At 36.1% G+C, this 24,735-nt stretch overlaps 1 protein-coding gene across 1 annotated transcript in view; it reads left to right on the top strand.

The window, feature by feature from the left end:
* LOC133524181 (uncharacterized) overlaps positions 1-24,735 on the top strand; it is a 67,844-nt gene that overhangs the window by 38,883 nt on the left and 4,226 nt on the right. Inside the window, exons 3-10 of the mRNA XM_061860052.1 lie at positions 11,945-12,081; positions 13,626-13,826; positions 16,649-16,885; positions 18,215-18,321; positions 18,771-18,990; positions 19,654-19,803; positions 20,008-20,154; positions 22,714-22,875. Of these exons, the coding sequence (XP_061716036.1) occupies positions 11,945-12,081; positions 13,626-13,826; positions 16,649-16,885; positions 18,215-18,321; positions 18,771-18,990; positions 19,654-19,803; positions 20,008-20,154; positions 22,714-22,875 (1,361 nt within the window). The remainder of the gene's footprint in view (positions 1-11,944; positions 12,082-13,625; positions 13,827-16,648; positions 16,886-18,214; positions 18,322-18,770; positions 18,991-19,653; positions 19,804-20,007; positions 20,155-22,713; positions 22,876-24,735) is intronic.

Genomic DNA, 24,735 nt, shown 5'->3' on the forward strand with positions numbered 1-24,735 from the left:
CGTCGATGATCGAGCTTGGACAATCATGGCCGCCGGTTATCCTATGGAGTCGATAATTAGAACAAACATAAATTTCGTCATAGGCATTATTAAAATACTAATTTCTGCCCGCGACTGCGTCTACGTAGAAGTAGTTAAACATACACACTTTTACATTTATAATATTTTTATTTATTTTTGGTCTTTCTTACATAAAGCAATGAAATCCTATCAGTAGGCTAAAAGGCTTGCGTTGCGGATACTTTATCGACTATATAATATACGTTATATATTTTGCTCAATATGTCTGACTGATGAAATTGAAACAAAAGAAAGTGAAATAAATTGAAAAATTAGGAGTCTATGCCATATAAATAAAATAAGCAATATTCTCTATTGACATTGCCGTTTTTCTGAAAACGTCACATGTTTAAGTAATTAGATACTTACTAGATATATCAAAATCATAAACTTTACGTCCTACTTTATACACAGTTGATGAAAATTTTTCGTAATTAAACTTTTTACAATATCAACTTACGTTCATTCTTAGTGACTTTAGTAAGCACGCATAAGCAGGAGTAGGCACTGCAACAACTTTATTTGTATTAAAATAATCTAATTCAAAAAAGATGCAAAAAAATTGTAGCTGTAAAAAGTCTTGCACGAATTTACACATCGTCCTTTAATTGGCGTAGCACTGCTGTCTCATCTCACTTCGAACACTTAGAACAATAAATCATACATAAGGTTAAAATTAATAATACAAACTAAAAATAAACTTAAAATAAATGTCCTGTCTCTGAATGATGATTCAAAGATTAGAATTGTGCATTTTTTTAAGCCTCGATGGCGACTTTCGGCTTCGTTCATATATCACATATATGGTTAGAAAGTATTTTAAAATGCAGATAAGAGGGCGCGCGCGTATGCTATCAAGGTCCGCGAACTAAAACGGTATGCTAAGCGGCTTGTTATTAGTTTACATTGAAAACTACCTTCGTTTATACAATGACTGCTACCTAACAAGATTATTTACATCTAACCGAATATGGTACCCATGCTTCTTGGAAAATAATTTTAAGAAAAAAATCATTAATAAATAAACAATTTAGCGCCTAAAAAAAATCGGTCAGAGATAACAAAATCATCCTGCATGTTAATTTTATTTTATTCTATTTTACTTTATTGGGTAAACTTAACAGAATTCGTATAATATCATGAAACATACAATTGCACGAGAATCTAGCACGAGATCCAAAACAAGTGATGACAATGATCAAGTATGTCTCAAATAAATAATTTAATGGAATTTAAACGTAGAACAATCAACTTAGGTTATAACTGATTAGAATTAGAGAGCTTGAAGGGCTTGAACCACGTGGTTCTAATAGCGAACAAAAAATATATATACTCGTATATCTTTTAAAAGATCCTACATTAGCGTACTTGTACAATATCACGCACCTCATGAGCTTCTGTTTCTTTTGAATTGTGGGCTTCATCTTCTTAAAAACCAAATTTAATATTATATTTGCACTCTCTTCATCGCAAAATGTACACGCTATATTAATATGGAAAAGTTATGCCTTGGGTCAGCAAAAACATATTAGTTATATTTATGCGTTTTGCAGTTATTCGTTCTTCTTTGAATGTTATTGTGCTATTATTTTCAATTGATTTCTGTTTTTTTGACCAATTACTGCGTTAGTTTTTAAAGAAGCAGATACGTTTGCGAACGATATCAAAATACAAAACTTGAAATTACTGCATATTTTTGAATCATAATGTACTAAGGATATGATATAAACTTGTAGATACTATGTCTTAAGTTTATAATGCCATAAAGGCTGGAATTTAAAACAAAGTGCTACACTGGTTGTTTGACCGGTAGAGAATGCCTTTAGACATTAAGTTCGCCATTTGTACTTTATTTGTTATATTGTAAATAAATAAAATCCCATTTACTGTGGTCCCACAGTTCCAAGGCTTGTCCTTACCATGTCAGGGTATTGGGATCCTTGATGTCGGTCGACATTTTCAGTGTCGACATTACAAGATTTCACATTATGTATATACAAACATGGCTATATTTATTAGCACTGGAGTTTTCCTAGCCCACTTCGTTATAAGTTACAGCGCGCGTGCCCTTGAGCAACTTTCCTTCGTTTCAGCACTTCCGTTGTACTAATAAACTCTCAAATGCGAGCACGCCATAACCGTCCCAGTATCTCCCCTACCGTCCTTTTCTGTTCTCGTAAAATACGTTTTTACGCTAGAAATATCCGGAACGATAATTGTCTTACACAAAAGACCTCGAGATGTCCTCACAAAGGGGATTGGAAGAACTAGATTACTGTCTGTTTCCACGATGCCACGTCTCCGGGGAGTTGGGTTGCGACGTCAACGGACGATGACAGAAGCTTTACGATGGATAAATTCGGTCATTTTTGGGCTTGTTTGAATATGAGTGTGGATACATTACACAATAACAATATAATGAATGTTGTAGAAAAGCATGTTCTTGTAATAAATTTGTAATTTGAGCCACTTCTTATTATTAAAATTAGTCGTAAATCTACGTGAGTAACATTTGATAAATATAAGAAAACATTAACTATCATTTTATAAAATTGTAAGCGTCCTATAGAAACATAATGAATATACGTAATAAATCATCCTCGGCTCGTACCATTGAGTTTTTCAGAACCTATGTACAAAATATCATAATTTGATATTTACCACTCGCTTTTCGGTGAAAGAAAACTTCGTGATGAAACCGGACTAATCCCAATAAGGCCTAGTTTACCCAGAGGGGTTAGAGGACAGATGGCAGTCGCTTTCATAAAAACTAGTGCCTACGTCAATTCTCGGGATTAGTTGCCAAGTGGACCCCAGGCTGCCTATGAGCCGTAGCAAAATAAATAAATAATAATAAATAAATAAATATTATAGGACATTATTACACAAATTGACTAAGTCCCACAGTAAGCTCAATAAGGCTTGTGTTGTAGGTACCTAGACAACGATATATATAATATATTATAATAATAAATACTTAAATACATAGAAACACCCATGACTCAGAAACAAATATCCGTGTTCATCACACAAATATATGCTCTTACCAGGATTTGACCCCGGGACCATCAGCTTCATAGGCAGGGTCACTACCCACTAGGCCAGACCGGTCGTCAAAAGCAAAAAGCCGGGATAACGCGAGAAAGATACGTAATAAATAATTTAGACCAGTTTTTTTCTAAATATATTTTATATAGAGCGATATATAGATAGAAAAAAAAAATCAAAAACCATTAGAGGTTCGTAATTATTATACTTAGTTATCTATTATAGTTTACGATTTTTCCTCACTGTCCCGTAAGAATTAAACCTTTTACAGTATCACAGGGTACCTAAAACGAAACTAACATTTGAACTAAAGTAACATTCTGTTACCGATTACAAGCGAAGATCGCTTTGATCTAAGGCGCCATACTCAGTTCCTTTCACTGAACAGAAAAAATGGGACAAAAGTTGATCGGTATCGTGGCAACAACACACGGTTGATTTAGCTTGAGCAATTTTTATTCGCTTGAATTCGTTGAATGTAAACTAACGTCGTAGAAAAAATACCGGCTGAGCTTTATAAACTCGTTTCAATTTACTGTGTGACAAACTCGGGCATCAATAGTACATTATTGCGGAGGCCGGGAAATGGCAATTCGGGAATGAACTGTCGCCTGCGGTATTTCCGGACCGATACGACCTTCAAACCTTCAAGAAAAGAGCGTACTCCCATCTTAAAGGCCGGCAACGCACTTACAACCCCTCTGGTGTTGCAGGTGTCCATGGGCGGCGGTAATCGCTTACCATCAGGTGATCCGTCTGCTCGTTTGCCTCCTCTACCATAAAAAAAAAACGAGTTTCGACAAAGAAGATAAATCCACGAATCGCTGTTCCTGCCGAGGCATATATACCTAGTGATTTTCTCCAAACATGCGAGAAAATAAAGAAAATAATCATCAACCAGCACTCAAATCGAACCTTCACATCAAAAACGTCAAAAACAATTCTCCCCTTTAATAATTTAAAAAAAGTTAAAGACACAATTTATTCTGCCATTATCATATTCGTTCATTCAATATAATTGTGTTAATAAGCTGTATGTCCACGCACGATATCCTTAAAAAAATATAGTCTTTGATTTTATTAAGCAGTATTCGCACGATCATACAAGACGGTCTTGGAGGAACGAGACATGACACAGCTTGAAATGATGCTGACCGGGCCGTGTAGACGCGGCGTGCGGCTATAATAATTGGCTGTTTGGATTTTTCTTAGTGGATACGTGTCTTTAAAAAGTAAAAAACAATACAGTAATAACTTCCCGTCCGCTAAAACACGACAGAAATGGTTTGATTTTTATTTTGATTTGAGTTTGACCATAATGAACACCTTCCCGTACTATTTGTAAAAATTTCCAAGCATATTGGAGAAAAAAATATTATTATATATACGGCACAATAATAATGAACATTTTTAGCGCTTACTGACTTAAGTGAAAGTGAACATATATATTTTCAAATTGCCTATGTAAAACCTGAATGAGCAACAATAAAAAACGAAGTAATAAAGAGATAAACTAACTGGTGGAAAGTATACATAAGTACGTCTGCTTAAAAACCTCGATTTAAATACTATAATCATATTTCGATGGTCACGTTTTTACAGTGTTTTTTACATCCTGTATAGAGATAAACTGGTTCAAAGTTGTGTGTGCAACAGGAAGTGTCATGCATCCGCCGGCTTCGATTTCAATTTTACCGGTGGTGTGAATAAATTTTACTAGCTACCTTTTTTCGTACGTTTAAAACTACGGCTGCAGTTTTTTCGAGTCTAAAATTAGTTTGCATTGGCTCAGTTTTGTTAACCAAAAAAAAATATATATATCAAAATGGTGAGAGACAGAAAGGATTTTCAAACATTTTTCATTTTTTTTGTGCTTTGAAGCAGTGTGATGCTATACCGAGATACTACTGAGATACACATTCTATTAAGAAACGTTTTATTTTAGGAAGTTACATAGGTTCGTCAAGAAAACGATCCGAAAAAAAGAAATACCGAAAACTATTACCGACTATGAAAAGTCGACATCTAGGTAGGTATGTACCTATATTTAAACAAGTAAATAGGTACCTATAAATCCAGGTACAATTCGTGACTAATGTCCGTCCATTTTGTAAACAGCGCTACGGTAAACTTAACACCTTATTAAAGGGGAGCGTGGGTTTTTTTGTTAATTGTAGCTATATTTCGGGTTAATGACCACCTTCGTGGGAACGATAAAAGCGAAAGCTCGTTTTCAGGCATCGCTGTAATTAAAGGAGGTTTTATTGTATGGTTGACTCGCTAAGTGGTAGAGAACGTGGACAAATATTGTTAAATTATTTAAAATTACGCAATTAAGATGACAAGCCTTTGCTTTTATTTGTAGACAGGGTTGTAATTGCTTTTTGTAGCAATTATTATTCAAAGATTGTCGAAATCTTAGATTGTACTCGTATGTCAGTGTATGCGAGATTCATCTGCATAGCTTAATAAAAATATACTTCCATTATTCATGCTTAAAATTAAAAAAAAATTTTTTCTTTTTTTTTTATTACGAAAAGGTAAGCATTTGACCACAATCTCACCTGATGGAAAGTGCCGATGTAGTCTAGGATGGAACATGCTTACCTAAAAGATGTCTATTCACTCTCGATTGGTCCCTAGCGAAAGCGGTCGAAGGAAATTTCTGCCGCCCATCACTGCCTCCCCTGGTAAAACCTGACGGAACGCTAGCACATACAGCCAAAGAGAAAGCTGACCTGTTCGCTTCTCTTTTCGCTAAGAATTCACGTCTTGACTCAGCCGGTAAACTTCCACCCGTGCTTCCTCAAATGAATATTTCCATGAGGGATGTTCATATACATCAAAAGGAAGTCCTCAAAATACTGCGAACGTTAGACGTGGATAAAGCCAGCGGTCCCGACGGAATCCCTGCTATTGTCTTGCGAAACTGTGCAGCCGAGTTGTCCCCAATCTTAACACGCCTATACCGCCTGTCGCTCGAAACTGGCGTAGTACCCTCGTGTTGGAAGCTTGCAAACGTGCAACCCGTGCCCAAAAAAGGTAGTCGTTCAGACCCAGCCAATTACCGACCAATCTCGGTCACCTCCATACTCTGCAAGATTATGGAGCGTGTACTGAATAAGCGGCTCCTATCACACCTAGAGGATAACGATTTACTCAGCGACTCTCAGTATGGCTTCCGCGAGGGTCGTTCGACTGGAGATCTTCTGGTGCATGCTACCCATCTTTGGAGCGAGGCAATTGAGAGGCACGGTGAAGCCCTTGCGGTATCTCTCGATGTCTCTAAAGTATTCGACCGGGTCTGGCATGCAAGTTTGGTGAGCAAGCTTCCAGCATACGGGATACCAGCCGGCCTGTGCAACTGGATTGAGAATTTCCTGAGTGAACGTTCCATCCGGGTGGTGTTAGATGGCTACACATCTGACCAATGGGCTATTAATGCCGGTGTTCCTCAGGGCTCTGTTCTGTCCGCGACCTTATTTCTGCTGCATATCAACGACATGCTAGTCCCAGATACTTTTGGGTATGCCGATGACAGCACTGTCGTGGACAGATATTTCTCCAATGCTCGGGCCAAAAAAGAGGAAGTCCAATCTAATCGACAGGCTATGGTAGACCGTCTGAATTTGACACTTAAGGTAGTATCCGATTGGGGCGACGCAAACCTGGTCAAATTCAACGCTACCAAAACACAGGCGTGTCTGTTCTCTGCGAAACGGAGTCCTTTCGACCTGACTCCGACTTTCCGGGATGTATCCGTACCGATATCCAACCATCTCCAGCTACTTGGCACAAGTATCTCATCTAACCTGAGCTTCGGGGCGTATATTGAATCTCTGGCTAAATCTGCAGCTAGACGATTAGGCGTCCTTTCTAGGGTCAAGCAGTACTTCACACCGGAGCAGCTTCTTCAGCTTTACATAGCTCAAGTCCGGTCGTGTATGAAGTATTGCAGTCACCTTTGGGATGGATCCGCCAAGTATCAGCTAGCCACCCTAGATTCTATAGACAAACGCGCTAGGAAGCTTATTGGGGATGCGAGATTGGTAGAGGCTAGACTGCAGAGCCTAGAACACCGTAGAAAGGTAGCCTGTTTATCGGTATTCTACAGGATACATTTCGGGGAGTGTGCGATGGGATTACATAATCTTATCCCCCCATCTCCGTTCTGCCACCGTGGGACTAGACGCGGACTTGCGTTTCAATCTACGTCGTTACTTTACCACTGATCCGCACTAAACGCTACGCATCCAGCTTTATCATGCGTACGGCTAAGGAGTGGAATTCACTTCCTGCAAATCTATTCCCAGTCCACTATAACTTGGACCTTTTTAAATCGAGAGTGAATAGACATCTTTTAGGTAAGCATGTTCCATCCTAGACTACATCGGCACTTTCCATCAGGTGAGATTGTGGTCAAATGCTTACCTTTTCGGAATAAAAAAAAAAAAAAAAAAGATTTAAAAAGGTCCAAGTTATAGTGGACTGGGAAGAGATTTGCAGGAAGTGAATTCCACTCCTTAGTTGTTCGCATGATAAAGCTTCTTCTTAGTATTTCTATTTTACTTTTTACTTCATTGTTATTATTTTGGCTCGATATCATTGTTCCTCGTAATCTAATACATACTACCTAACTCAAATCGTTCATAACTTTATTACTTTCTATGATTGCCCTCCCCTCCAAAATGAGTTTTGTAAACAATAATTACTATTTACAAATAAAATAGTGGTTATTTCTTCATTTTACATTCAGTGTTTTCTAGCAATATAATAAGACAATGTCTTAAATTTTAAACTTTTTCACGTAGTTATAAGTACTGTAAATTTTTCAATTATAGAAAAATAAGTTAATGGCGATTCTGGATTTTCTTACTAATCCTAAAATCACTATAAATTTAAAAATAATTCAGTCAAAATTACTTTATGTTGGTGTTTTAAAACTAACAAACATGCATATAGGCGTCAGACAAAGAACACAACACACACACTAATGATCTTCATTGAGCACCCTTTTCGACTGCAGCTAGAAAGTTATAAATGAGGACGGCATACTATGGTATTAATCATTATATGTGAAAAATAATGGACCCTGAGTAATACAAAAAAAAGTAAAAATAAATATGTTTCTCTTAATAAAATAGCGACGCACACTCGGGAAAATTCTAACTACATTACTTTAACGTAAATTGCCAGAAAAGCAGTAAAACAGGGCGCGAATAATTCCAATTTTACTAATGCCGGTCGGCTTCGAAGTTTGTTTGTAATTAGCAAAGCATACGTGATGTGTGTTGTGCAATAGTCCCAGAAGAAGTAAGTACCTAGACACGTGGGTAAGTAGACTGTACATTTTGTGTTACAAAAAACGATCCGAAGGTGATCTCGTTGAAAGTTAAATTCTACGATTTACTCTCACGTGTTTTTAGTCAGTCGCGCGACATGTTTCGGAGAGCCTAGGTCTCTTTCTCAAGCACTAACAGTGCCAACAGCATTCACGATGGCCGTGCTTCGCGTACTGCTCCGCGCCGCGTCGCACGGTGCGCGCGCGCTGAGAGAACCGGTTGGGGAAGGTCTTGCGCTATCTTATCATAGTAGGCGGGAATAGTGGTGTGGTGTTTGGGTTTGGGTCAACTAACACTTGTAGCGACAAACAGTTGTTAGTGCTTGAGAAAGGAGACGCTCTACGAAACATGTCGCGCGAGTGACTAAAAACACGTGAGTGTAAACTGTAGAATTAGTTTAATGTTTGTATATCTCACGACAGGTTAAATTCGATCGTTGAAAGTTCTTTCTTAAATATAGGAAAAAATATATACTACTTACAGATCAGAGTCTTAAAGCAAAAATATTTATACTGCAAATATTTGTACACTATTCCACTATAAGAACGTAGTTTTTAGTTGATCCGATCCCTCAGCAAGCCGAGTTCAAGCGCAGCTTCTTTTTCTAATGCTTAAATGTTCTACATAATAAAAAGGATGCTTTGTACGATACCTGTTCGTGCAATTTGATAGAAGGATCTATCGATAAAAGTTTTAGTTGTGTTCGCGCAGCGCAGCACAACATACTTGATTATCCAGGTATAAACTTTAAAATAACTAACTCCTTTTGATTGTATAGGATTACGCTAAAATAAACACACTAACTTCGGCTTCGTCATACGGCAACGCAACGCGTCTTTCACCAACTGAGTTTGGAAGAACAATTTTGTTCGTATTCAGCGAAGCTCCTAATAGCGTCTCCGCTAAGATGTCTCAATTATGCCCGCTTAAGCCACCGTCGGCAAATACTTTTGTTCGCGCCGTCTAGTTTCCGTCTATTCAATGTCTTTTATATGGTCCGTAATGGGCATGTTACGAATAAGTGGCAGGAACTCTTTTTTTGTCACATTTTTGTATACTCATTACAGCAATGAGTACCTACACTAAATGAATAAAAATTAGTGTACTAATAATTCTATTTTTCTGTGAAAGTGATGTTTCATGTCTTTTCCTTATTTAAAGTTTTAACCGTCATTATAATAAAACCTACAGTAGTCTACGTATTTTAAAGACCTATTAAATTTCTGTATTTATCCTATTGTAGTCCTGTGATAGTAAACAGAAGCTAGAATAGAAAAACAATCTTCCTTGTTTCCTGAGTCAGGCTATCTTCAGCACCAGTAGGTTGTATAAATACAGACAGCTTTGGAAAAAATGTGTATAAATAAAATAATATAAACGTCAGAATAAATATTACATGAATGGAAAAGTTTCGTTGTATAGCCTTATAAACGAAGTTTCACCAGCCAGCAGAGAGATAATGACAAAGAAATATCTAACAATACTAACAAGCTCCCAAGGCAGCCTAAGTTCTACATACACGCGTATCTAAGTGAGCCATTACTCTAGTAAAATGGACCATTTGTTCTACGTCGCCATGCATCGGGGAAAATGAAGAAATCCATCTATTTAGTGTGGAGGTAGCTTTGTTTTGCTAGAGTGAATAATATTAAGCTCTTGTCTAATAGGTAATGTTAATTTGGTGTAAAACAGTTGGAATATCATTAGGAGAATAAAAGTTGGCTTTTAGTATTTGACAAGTATTTTAAAAAACCTGAAATCTAAACTTTCACCTACACCTAACAATAAATAAAACTGTCCGACGGGATATAACACATCAAAAGTACCTAACACGGTTTAATTACTATTAGTAGAGTACTTGGTAGTTAAAGTGCTTACAAATTTGGCGGATATGTATACATAATCGTTGCCTTATAGTTACCAAAAATTTGCATTATTTTTGATTTTATGATTTTAATTTTATACTTATTTTCCACAAAGCCTTCTGTCATATAGAAAATGAACACATTTATTTAATAACCAATATAATAAATAAAATAACGTTCATCAATTTGGAAAAACCTGACAGAATAATTTAACGAAAAAGCACTTAACGTGACACGACAACCATCAAACTGTCCGTGACGTGTTTGCCTTAAGCAAAAACAAAAGAATATTAAAGCAAACAATATTTAACGGCTAAGTGAACACTTATGCTATGTAATGCGCTGTCAGAGTAGACAAAAGACGGTTTTTTATTTAAAAGAATGTAAAAATATGGCCGCTCCCATTGTGTTGGCTGGCGCGCTTTATTCCGATCTTTTTACTTCTCATTTCCTTATTTTTGTGTATGAAGGATTAACAACACAGGTACCGCAGCCCGCACCTATTTATTATCTGCTGCATAATTTCTGGCCTTGTTTTTTGGCTGTGGACATTTTTAGATGTTAATTTTTGTTGTTTGTGTTTATTTTGTACTTTGCTGGAATATGCAGGATAGCCAGTGTTCTAACAAACATATGTATACCCCATGCAGGTATACTGTATATTATAATGTAACAAGTTTTTGTACGTAAATAATAACATTGCAAAGTCGAAATGACTGTTTAAAATTTTACCAGTAAGGTGGTTAAATTTTATCGTATTATCAATCCAATTAGTGGATTTTCATTTAAAGTTTCATGTTTGTGGTCTAAGACAAACTTGACATTAGCTTTTAAATAATCAGTAGCTACACCTACATAGGTTTTGTTTTGCAAAACATTTTTATTCGAAAGGATTTTCTGACTCAATCAATTTATTTTTATTTTTTATTCGATTTGAAAAAATCTACATATTGGTTTATAGTATTTATGAAAACGGGGCTTAATCGCGTTTAATTAATTTGTAAAGCTACCCTCGATTTGTGCTCTCAGAAAATATTGGCTAAAATTGACATCAACATCTACGCAAAGTAGCTGAGCATATCGAAGTCAGTATACATGGGGTGTAAAAATCGTCTAAGTTTAAACCAGTGTTTTACTTAGAGACTTACTTTTCCCACTGAAGCTGACAACAATTTTTATCGGCTATAAGTTGGAGTTTGATTTTCAAAATACTTTATAAAGTATTCACTCCGTATTTTGGCAAAATATATTATCGGACTTTAGAAACGGAGTTTTTAAGAGCTGGTTTACACGATTGACTGCCCATCCAACCGTTTATAGTGCAATACGTGCTAGTAAATTTTCACTGTCGAATAGGGACGTCGAGTAAATGGTCGAATGTGTTATCTCACTAAACTATCCTACTATCAGTAGGTACCTATTCTATCCGCCATCTAGTAATATAAGTACGATAAAATTAGGATTTTCTTAAACATTAAGCTTGCAATGTTTTTAACAGTCGAAAATGCGCATTATAACCTTGTAGTTGCTAAAATTCATAACCTACAATCGCACCGACCATCAGGCAGGATTTTGCCACTGTCAAAAACTTGAACAATCTAATCATATATTTACTTATTTTTCCTGCAGCTTGCAATAGGACGTACATGGGCGACGTGGGTCGTACCTACGAGCTGGAAGTGCGGCGGCCGCGCGAGGACCACCTGCCTTTCGTGTGCCATCTCAACTTCACCGCCACCGGGGGGAACTATGGGGATATCATACAGGTACGTTACATGCTAGTCCATTTAATTGTTACGGTTCATCCTCAAGGGATGTGATCATGTCACTGGGTAACACTGGGTGACATGATCCCGTCCTAATTCTCCAGTTTTGAGGCGTATTTGAAAAGGATTATTATTTTGAGGATTTTCATTTTTTGGCGACCTGTCTCGCCTAGTCGGTAGTGGCTCTGCCTACGAAGCCGATAGTCTTGTGCTCGAATCCCAGTAAAGGCAGGTTTATTAAGACATTTGTTCCTGGGTCATGAATGTTTTCTCTGTATTGAAGTATAATATATATCGTTGTCTGAGTGCCCACAAAACAAGCCTTTTTGACCTTACTGTGGGGCTTAGTCAATTTGTGTAAGGGTGTTCTAAATATTCATTTATTTTTTGATAAGTTTGCCGATAATGTGTTGAATGTAGGTATAAACATATACGAGTATGTTAACGCATACGAATCGAACACATTACTGGCTATGAGCAAGTTTATTAGCTATTTCTCTACGCCAATAAGCTCTAAACGAACAAAACATTCGCAACTTTGCATATAGACAGAATGTATGTGTGTCTGTGTTTATAATGTGTGCATTGTATGTGTGATTTCTGGTAATACAACAAAGAAAAACAGTATGTTTATATTAAACCAATTTGACCGTATAAAAGTCACTACAATACACAAGGGGCGTTTCGATTTAATTGCGAGCTGCACCGATGCTTCAGTGGTTATTACGGTGACCTAGTACGTCGACAGTAAAAGGTCGATTCCCATGAGTGACTACATAGTTTCTTTCTTTATTTATATTTTATTTCCGTTTACGCAACAACTCCCTAATAGATAGGCTTGACTCTTATTTTACCGTTTGGTACATGTATAAATTACGCTTTCCAAAATAATTACGTTTCTATGTCATATTGGTAAATAATAGAATAATCAGTATTTTTTTCCTGTTTATGGATAATTTAACACTGACTACCATACATGACATGGGGTTTTAGGAGCGAGAATATTTAACAGTAGCAAAAAATAGGAAAAAAAAACTGTTAAAAAAGGAATTTTTTTACATTTCTAAGCACATTTAGAGCTTACTTCCTATTTTTAATTAATAGTTTGGTATCATTCCCGCACACAAAACCTCGATGTATGCTGATTACTTGATGAACATAATATGTAGCACTTCTACGATTAGCTACATTATTTAAGTTAGAGTGACGTAGCGATCTACGCTTCCCGCGCGTTATGCTACGACGCAGCCGCGGCTTAGCAGTACGATTACTCTAGAAACGTCGTCTTTTTGTTTCGTTAGAAATGAAAACTCGAATTTATTTTTGTAATTATATTATCCAGCTAGTTTCTATTCATCTTTCTCTTAGGATAACAAAAGTAAAAACCAATGACGATGACGGTAATTAGGCCCATTGCCATTTTTTAACTTTGCGTACAATTACACTAAATTCATTAAGTTTACCACAGATTGTAATATAATTATCCGCAAGGCATATTTTAACAATCATGCCTTCTGCAAAATTACAAAATATCCTTGTTGCAGTTAACATTTGACACATTCACCGTGGGCAAGTTCGTCTCTTTTACATCCGACGGCTGCCCTGATGGTCACATGACCATCGTCGAGAGGAGCCCCTCCCCTCCGACCGGACAGTGGTGCGGCTCAGCATGGGGCTACACCGTCTACTTCAGCGAATCAGACTCCATTAATATGACCCTGAGACTTGACCGGCTCAGCCAACAGGTGAGTGGTAAATTATAGCCGATTAAATTTCCGTCAATAGTTCTATGCTTTAGGGGCAGTCTAGAGGCTCCATTATAGATATGTATTACATTATTATATTCGTGTAATTTGTTTTAAAGGTTCCGAAGTCCCGAAGAGTGTATGTAAAATTTGGAGGCATATTTAGTTATATCGTAAAGGTATTAACTGATACCAAATAATTAAAAACTGCATCAAAATCTATAAACTAAACTTTATTTCTAAAAAACACATTCAGAATGAACGCCTATATAATATAATGTAATAAGTATCCAATTTTATTCCTTTAACAAAATAAGATTGTGAAACATTAAATACAAGACCACTTCATACATTGTCACAATGATTACTTATCTCCTATCACAAAATATTTACAAGGAGAGGATTCCATAATGTCAATAGGTTAACTACTTACGAGTCCATTCTTCTACTTAGGTATACCATAGATCTACAACGTACCTGCTATAATATTAAAGAATAAAGTGATTATATCTACACAAAAAAGGACACGATAACATCAGTAACATTGTACAAAAATCAATTTATAGGCGGTCCAATTATACAACATACCTTTATAGACGCAAGGCGAGTAATTATCCCCCCCCCCCCCCCCCGGCTTCGCACGGGCTACACACAATCTTAACAAAAATTATACACCTTGCTCAAAAAACCCAACACAGGTGAAAACCGCATGAAAATCCGTTCAGTAGTTTTCAAGTTTATCGCGAATATACAGACACCACACAGACGCGGCGGGGGACTTTGTTTTATATTAATGGTGTAGTGATTAGGTACTGTTAGTTAAAGTAGTTATGTCACAAATGGAATTAACATAAAAGTACAATTAAATTTGAAAAACATTCGACGTAAATAAATTTGATATCCTTTGTCTGGATAAACCCACGTACTTATAGGATATACGGCCCGATTCGAGGAATGATTAAGACATGTTTATGATCTTGGAAAGATCTATAACTAAACGACATGTCAAAATTGACGTTTATTTCGATTCCGTTGTGATCCCAACAAGATCTATCTACGATATTTCTAACGTCAAAGTGACATTGGTTGCCCGAATCAAGCTGCTTCTGTCAATTATACGATATACAAAGGATATCTAAATGAGAAATTATCTAAACCAGCGGCGGTATCATGGTTCCATTTTTATCACTTGTCCCTACTGCTGGGCTAAGATGTTCGGCTCTTTATCATTTGTCACCATACCTGTCACGTTCTAACAAATATGTAAGCGCGAAAGTGACGGGCATAGTGACAGGTAATAAAAATGGAACCATGCTGCCACTGCAGAATTTATCGTATCTCATTCTTCGAATCGGGCCGATACTTAAATATCGATTCGTATTGGAAATAGCATGCATATACATTTGCGTTAGACTGAATTTCAATTTCAGTTTACGAGGGGTACAATTACAACAACGGAGTTATTGATCCTCTTGTTCAATGAACTTAACCAGTACCCCTAGTGTAACCTTGATCGACATCATAACGTGACGAACGCGTTTGCGTTAAGTGTCATTTTGTATAGGATTTTGAGTTTCCAAAACGTCCCGCTTGGCGCGCTCTTTCGAAATTCAATACAAAATGAGACTAAACGCAAACGCGTACGTCACGTTTGGAAATCGAATTTATTTACACTAGGGGTACGGGTGGCTTCTTTAAACTGCAAAATAAGTCCTAAGTTTACGAGCATTTTGAAATGCGTAATTCGTTGTGATTTCAAAACATTGTACATTGTATTTAGTATATAGGCCCACTCGAGTTTTAGTTATTCGAACGGTTTCCGTTACGATATTGATCTGTCAGTGTCAAAACTTACATTTTTGGTTGAAGAAATTTCATTTCTGATACTGACAGATCAGTATCATATTGGAAACAGATCGAATATGTAAAACTCGAATTAGCCTGACAATTGATGATTCAAATATAGATTCTGTCATTCACGAAGAAGCGTGCCTAGACTAGCAATGTCATGTTATTAAAGGTTAGATTTGACAAATCTGCACGTAATCATGGATGACACGAACTATATAAATAAAAAATAAAAAAGTGGTTCAACAAACTGCAATAAATTATATAAAAGCTGTCGGTTTCAATAGTTTGTTTTTTCATATGAAAAAATATATTACATTTAGGCACGAGTACATAATAGACAACTATAAAGTATCGTTAATAAGTAATATAGCTATAATGTACTCGTAACCTACCTATTACGAGTACATAGGTTTAGAGATATAAAAAGTTAAAATAAAAGCAACTCGTATTTAGCAAGTTTTGTGGGTAAATTATATTTAGGTTAAATAATTAGTTTAATTATAATATCTACGAGTAAGTTGTCTTAAATGTAATCTAAAGGCCACCTAATTTGAAAACTCGTTTTAATTGCGAGCGTACTAATTAAGTGTATCTTTTCGCACATGCTAAAGTTAATCCTTATTAATGAACAACGATATTTATCTTCATTAAGAGTCACTAAGCATCCCTTTGTGTTTTACTGACGTGACGTAACTAACTACGTGTTTTCGCCTGTGACTCGACTAATATTTCACATCACCCCGCTTTTAACGGTTCGCTGCTTTTCCTTTATCTGCCGGCAGCAGCCGTATTATGTGCAAGGGTTGAACTTTCGATCAATTAATTAAGCCGAATAAGACCCTCGGGATTACATTGAACTCCTAATTTCATACGAGACCAACAAAGAATTGATTACGAACTCAAAATTAAAATACTTTTAGAACAGTAAACACACCAACTAATAACGAACTAACTGTCAGCCTTGTTTGTAGGGCGTTGGATACAATTTCGACTTCAAGTTAGCTTACAAGTTTCTAAGACGGAGTGAAGCGCGGTTGCGGTACGGGAACGCAACTGTGGGGGCCTGGAGGGGGGAGCGGGTCCCGGGGACCTACTGCGACCGCATACTGAGCGACTGCGACCTGCGGGCCTGCCGCATCCAGTCACCCAACTTCCCGGGGGTGTACCCGCGAAACGCCACCTGTACATACCGCATCGAACATACCAAGGTACTCGAATCAACGAGCTTTTCTTTGTCATTGTCAACGCGTTGATTGGTAACATGATTTGATTGCAGTTAGGTTTAAACTATATTTCCAGCTTCCGCCGTTATTCTCATAAATATAAGTAATGTTGCTCTTCAATTTTCCTTAAACAATCACACACAAGCCGCTTCCAATTCACGCATAGAACGTTTTCAGTTGTTAGTGATTTTAAAATATTCTTTCTACAAATATTCATCAGCGAAATAACAGAACTATCAACAGTCAAATTTAAATTTTTGGATTGTTTGATACGTAAAATTACACTAATTGTTTGTAATAAGTAACAAATATTTTTTTTTTTATACTACGTCGGTGGCAAACAAGCATACGGCCTGCCTGATGGTAAGCAGTATCCGTAGCCTATGTACGCCTGCAACTCCAGAGGAGTTACATGCGCGTTGCCGACCCTAACCCCCTCCCACCCTCGTTGAGCTCGTTGATATTTGGTTAAATGGAGTTAAAATTTTAGTATCGTCTATGTGACTCTATGGTTTATTCTGCGTAGGTGGGTATATAAAACCATTTCTATCAGATGAGCACGATAAGACCTTGCCAACTCATGTCGCCTAACTATAACGATCTAATGTGGTTTTCAAACCGTCATAAACCGTACTTTAAGTTGTAAACGATGCACAAGTTATTCAAATGTTGAATGTTTGTCCATTTAACAACAGTCCAATGTCGACCAACTATTGCATACTTAGACTATTACAACGCTACATTAATTTTTAATCTGAAATCATTTGCAGCTGTAGCGTTTGTGTGGCACTCTGATCTCCTCAATGAAGTTGACCTACATGATAATAGCAGTTGATCCCGGTTCATATTCGAATAAATCATTGCTAATTATGATAAACGCGACAGGATTTAACTGTTACATATTTAAGCAGAAGCACACCTGAATGGGAATAATTAAAAAAATTCCGGGTAACCGAAAAACGTTACTGGCGCTCCTGCTGATGTGGCGGTTTCCAGTACCTAATAATTAATTTAAACTTCACACCGTACTAGACCAAAGCTCATGACAAGATAATTTGATATTCCTCCTAGAATATTTTTATTCTCGCTTGCATAATGTACTGGTACATATGAGTATAGTTTTTTGTTTCTGATATAGTTTTAGTCCTTGTATTATCGAAGAGATGGTCTGGCCTTTTAGAGATAGTTTAAGATTTTTATAATAATATAAAATCGATGTATTGATTCAGATACTGAGCGTTAGAAATTGCATGCAAACTAAATATATTCTTATTCTTAAATTATTTTTGGTTTAAACTTTTATTTGTGTTTCAGATACCGTCGGATAAGCATGTTTTACTAGCAGTAAGACAAACAAACAGTCATAAAATACATATCAAAGACCAAATAGTCAAATATGATAGAAGTCAGAGGGTTTTAAAGTAAGTATTATTTGAATATCAATATTTTTATGATTTATACCTTCTCAAATTAAGTAGATTTTATTTCTTATTTATTTAAATAATTTTACGTTTACGTACTGAACACGCATATTTGAAAATAATAAACTTTATTAGTATATTTGGTGGTATTCTAATTAACCGATTCAATTATTATAATCTCTGATTTGAAATTTGCTGATGTCAATGTAACTTTACCACTAAATTTTATGTCGTTAGCGATTTCTATTATTTAGTTAAATTGATACCCAAAATGGGTAACGGTTGTTTGAGTTTTGACTAAACATAATTGAAAATTAATAAGGCATCCCAGCCTATACAAACTAAACGTAAAAGTATATAATAATTTAAGAGTAAATAAATAAACAATAAATTAATGAATATTTCGGGAGAATTAATATTATGTTATGAATATTATAATATTTTTTTAGAATTTGGGACCAGTGCAATGTTGTTCAGGACTACCTAACAGTGTGGGACGGCCCCACTCGAGAGTCTCCCGTTTTGGTCAGACTGTGTGGAGGTGACGCTGTACCTGATATAGTCAGCCGCGGGCCTAACATGCTATTGGAGTTCCATACATCACCATATGACAATCCTTTTCATCCTGTGCCATTGAGCTATTTGCCAGGATTTGAACTCGAAGTTCAGGTAAGATCAAGATGTCACAAGATATTTTATAAATTCCGTTTGTAAAATTTAAAATTCGTAATGAACGTTAATTTTAAGAAACTATTTTACATAAACGAAACGAAAATAAACGAAATCGCGAAACGTCTGTTGACGTTGACGTAACTGGTGACCGAAGAGCTGGCGGCTTCCTCGCACAACGCATCAGTATTGCGATACAACGAGGAAATGCCGCCAGCATCCTTGGTACAATGCCTCAAGGGCCTATTTTAGATATACGCTAGTTATAGTAACCATCTGTATATATCCATTATGTATATTGTTATTGTAAATAAATAAATTTTACATTCTAATGGAAACATAACTAAACATTGATACAAAACTTTTTTCTGTTAAATTCTCTATTTTATGCACATTTACTGGACGTTATTGTAGAAAATATTTTAAAGTAAGCCGAACATAGTCGCATTTCTAAAAATATTTGGTTTCGCATTTGTAGCCAACATTTTGCTAATCTTAATCACAAAGTAATATTGAAAAACAGGTTAAGCCTAATCTGCACAAGCAGATTGCACTTTGTACACTCGTTCATTTATAATCCAATTTCCCGCTAACTTATTTCCATTGCCTCATCGTGCTCGTTAGTATTCTTCGTGGTTTCAGTTGAAATATTTTCTTTGTCAGGTGCTGTACGTGGACAAAGATTCACATTCGTACGTGCGTTTAGACGGTCGGTGCCGCTTTGTACTTCGATCCTCAGACAAAACTAGCGGAGTGCTGAGAAATCCTCGACATTCACTGCCGCCGAATACTTCGTGCGTCTACTATTTTCAAGTGAGGATCGTGGCGTTTTTTCCGAACATTTCTGTGTTCTTTTACATTTTTATAATATAAATTAATAAATCTTCTATTTCGTTTTACCTCGCTTTGTTATTATTACAGTTATGTTAAAAACAATTATTTCAACAAAAGGTATAAAAATATTGACCTAACATTGTTATAGATAACATATGAAATATATATTTTCATAAATTTTAGGGTCGACCCAACGAGATCGTGTGGGTGTCCTTCGTGAAGTACCATTCAGCAGGCACTGAACCTGCAGGATTTGACCAGCAGAAAGACTGTTCCTCGCAGCTGACCATTTGGGATGGGGCTGCGCCTGATGCCGATCTTGAGAGAAAGGTATTTTTAAAAAGAACATATTTCTAGACACTGAATTATTAGAAATCAGAAAGTGGTATTTAGAACATTCAAACACAACACTGGGACACAGTGGGATTCAAAGTACATATTAGTAAATAAAATAAGAATTTTGTGATATTCGAATTTTAAATCATAAAAATATAATTTGGAAGGATAAAATCAAGAGAATAAATGTAACATTAATTGACAATAGTTTAACAGTATTAGGTAATTTCATTTAATGCACTCCCCGGCAGGAACACACCATGAGTAGGGTTTAATATTATTTGGGTGCGGTTTTCTGTAAGGTGGAGGTACTTCCCCAGTTGGGCTTTGCTCTAGATCTGGAACGACATCCGCTGTGCTGTGCCCTATTACATAAAGCGAAATGATATTCACAATACCTCTCTTTTGGACGTAGTTTAAGGACATGCCCGGGTCCAATATAATATACGACAGTCTGGATGTATTGAAACGGTTCACTCGTGTTTTATATGTACTTATATTCCGTTTACCGAATGCTTATACCAATGAATAGAATCAGGCGTTACTTTGCGGAAATCCATACTATTTAAAACAAAAAAATTACTTTGCTAATCCGCGAAATATAACGTGCTAGTCAATCAATGCCAACCCGTATATTACCTTACCATACAATTGCATGTAAAAATATGCAAGTAAGTATAACGTTGGCACTGATTGACTTGCGCGTCATCTTTTCGCGGATTAGCAAAATAATATTTTTGTTTTAATTAGTATGGATTTCCGGATATATTATTGGTTCCTATCTCTTCTTTTCTATCTCTCACAATTGAAAAAGTGTTTTATATTAAAATTGTATACGACGTTCGTAGTATTTATAGTATTTATACATGGTAAATAGCTATATATTTTTGGGCATAAATAACGTAGGTATGTATTAAGTTTGCAATTTCATATTCGTGCTTCAATGCATTTTTCATCGAGCTGCATAGTTTATAAAGTAATTTACGGAACTATTTACTATAACAGTAACTCAACTATGAAAAATATTTCACAATCAATTTCGCAGAGAGGTTAAAAACTTTTGAAAATAAAAACGGCAATCAAGTACACTTCGCTTCAACTTTCATAGCCACAGTACCTTCTTCGTAGTTCGCAGAACTTTATTAAAAGTTTAATTTAAAAAGGATTCTTCTCTACTTTTTAATTTTTCTGATTTAAAATGGTCTTTTTACGGTGACCTACTATGATAAACTTGAACTTCAAATAAGATAAAGAGATAAAGTTCGTTGATGATGTTTCTTTGAATTTTGTTTTCTTAGTCTCTTACACTATTATTTCTCTAAGTAAATACTAAAGTTCGATTTACATCATAAATTACTGAATTCAAAATAATTAACTAGTTTCAAAACTTCATGTAGGAAAAAAGCAGATAATAGTTTACCAGATTATAAAGACAGAAATATATGTGAATCTACCTGTATGGGATTGAAAAGAATATCACAATGCAAAATTTTAAATAGCAATAGAATCTTTTTTATTTATCTTCACTTGCTCAATGAACGTATCTTAGATTTAAATTGTTTATGCCACATAAACTTTTCCGAAGCACAAATTTTAACCAATGTAAAAAGTTTTCCAACGTGTAGGGTAATGAAATGTGGATTAACTTGAGCGTAGAAGCGGAACTTTCGCACTGCGCAAGACTAAATGCCATGGATACAAATACAGAAGCGATATAAAATTGGGTAGCGTTCTCACCGCCTTTATTCGTACCATTTCACTTTGCCAACTACCTCCCCACTTGACGTCGGGAGCCAAACATTAATTTTCTTTAATGTGTCTGAGCACTTTTACCGACTCCTCTACCAACTGCAGTGCGGTGTTTCGTTTCATTCATTTGCTATTCCTCTGGCTGCATTAAGAATAGATAAACGGCTTTGAGTCAAGTCATTTACTTGGTAGTTTAATAAGAAAAAGTTTTTCGCGTTGTAAATAACTCACTGGAGCGTTACTTCGTTTAAGAGTCTATTAAGATGGTAACGAGTACAGTTACTTTCACATTTGTTCGGCATTTCATGCATTAAGGTTATAATAATGTACGCAGCAATTTGGCAGAAGGAACCAAAGCCACGACGTCTTTAATGTTTTAAAAAGCAGTTAGCTGGGAGTCCTTACGACTGTGATTATTGCTTGACTTTTAACTTTTTTACGGACTTAACACATTTAAACGCAAGCTTTTAATTGCGTTATTGTCATTAAGGATACGGTTTTTGCATTTAAGGAAGTGTGGCTATACATACCTAATCAAGAGCTCTATAATATACCTACCTAATATTAAACTTTATACAAACCCAAAATAATGTGTGTAATGATATTGTATTGTAATAAATAAATTTGCTTTCTGTAGTCGTGAAGATTCACTGATACGGTCAAAGGTCCACTCGTCTATCTATTGGTCACATTCTAGCCTCTTCAACAATATACTATTTTTATACTTAATTACGACGAATAGTTGTTGACCTACTAGGCGTGATTCAAAAGCCCTCTTCGTGCTTATATGATTTATTTCCATAGCTGGACATGGCGGACAAGCGTTCGTTGCTGGGGTCGTTCTGTCGCGAGGAGTCGCCACGACTTTGCGACCACGCTCTTTTGTCAAACGCAACACGGGCCACTCGGCCTTGTGCTCCGTCTGAGAGCTACATAACTACGGGCCCGGCACTTACTATCCTACAGGTAATTATTATAGCTTTAATAATAAACTGTGGTTTAATAATGATACAAACCTATTGTGGCGTCTCTATATGTAATAATTGCCAACACTGAAGATCGACGGAAGATATATATATTGACAAAGAAAGTATCAAATACTGTCAACGTTACATATATGTTAAAACCTTCAAACCTTCAAGAAAAGAGCGTACTCCCATCTTAAAGGCCGGCAACGCACTTACAACCCCTCTGGTGTTGCAGGTGTCCATGGGCGGCGGTAATCGCTTACCATCAGGTGATCCGTCTGCTCGTTTGCCTCCTCTACCATAAAAAAATATATATTTCGCCTTATTACAACGGAGTAAGCTGCAAAAGTGCAAACATACCTACAACCTATCGAACTAATAAGAACGCTGGAAAATACTTAACGATGTCACTAATATTCGATGTAATTCCTTTTTAGTTCAGTATAAAAAAATAGCATAGGCATAATAAGAACGCTGGAAAATACTTAACGATGTCACTAATATTCGATGTAATTCCTTTTTAGTTCAGTATAAAAAAAAATAGCATAGGCATAATACATATTATGTACATCGAATATTAGTGACATCGTAGATAATGATAATGGTTGCATGGTTTCTGATAAAACATAAAAGTAGAACTAACAATACAGGATAGAACTGTTTAGTTCTAGGGAAATAAAACATACCGGAACATCGCTGACACGCTCACTCTAACGGTTTCTTATTATCTAGTAGTGTTTCCTTGTTAATTGTAAGACGTACCAAATGAATAGTTTCCATTTACGCCTCGCAGCTTCTTGTTTGCTACGAGATAATTATTTCTTAACAGTATATTGCTTGCCGCGCACACGTTGACTTTACCTCGCTCCCTTTACAAGTTCAATGCAAAATGCGCTTGGTAACATTCTCGCCTATTGTCAGTGTACGGCTGGGTAGAAGTAATGCTAATTGGTGTAGATTAAAGTACAATATGCTGAGAAGCTCCGATGACAATAATACGAGTAAGCGGTTTAATATTTGGGAGATAACAATGGCAAAGCGCAATTAGATCGGTAAAATTAGCACAATGTAGACGGCAACGGAGCATTATCTCAAGAAACTGTAAGAATAAGGTATAATTATAGACTATAACTAGATGTCTTATTAAAAAAAAACTATAGTCTACATTCTTCATTTACCTATAGCTTAAATCTTTTTAAGCCTGTTTAAAAAGGCAAGCCGTTAAGATTAATCATATATTAATAATAAATTACTCAGGGCTTAAAGTTTGTATTCCTACAAAGTATATTTATTTTAAGCAGAATGAAATCAAATAAGAGCCAAAATTTAAGCCAATTTTATATTATTTCGCACGTCTACTCGTCTCTGTAGCATAGAATAGATTTTACCCTTTACAAATCTGTTCAAATATCAGATATACGCTGAAAGTGATATAATATGCTCTGTTTGAATGTTTACGTGACAAACTTTTTACACTGTGGCACTCAGACTAAATAAACTCGAAATGCTCCATGTAACTTGCTAGCTCCGGTCCAAAGGGTATTTAGCTAGATTTTTCCATGAAACATTGACCTGGAACATAGATAAGTCACGCGCGCGCAAAGCATTGCATTTGCCATTGTGAATAATGCAAACACGTGCTCCACTCCGGGCGTGATAGAATGCTCTAGTGTTGTCGCGTTATTGCGCGAAACACTGTAAGAAGCTGAAGTGTACGTGCATTCCGAAACATTCCCGTAGACATTTCAAATGCAAATCAGATTCAGTGAGGCATAAGAACAAAGGCTTGATCTAAATTTGTTACGTAGCATCTATACATGCCTATTCGGATTGAATCTACTTCCATGTCTAACAATAA

Source organism: Cydia pomonella, chromosome 13 (assembly GCF_033807575.1).
Source record: "Cydia pomonella isolate Wapato2018A chromosome 13, ilCydPomo1, whole genome shotgun sequence".
Classification (NCBI taxonomy): Eukaryota; Metazoa; Arthropoda; class Insecta; order Lepidoptera; family Tortricidae; genus Cydia; species Cydia pomonella.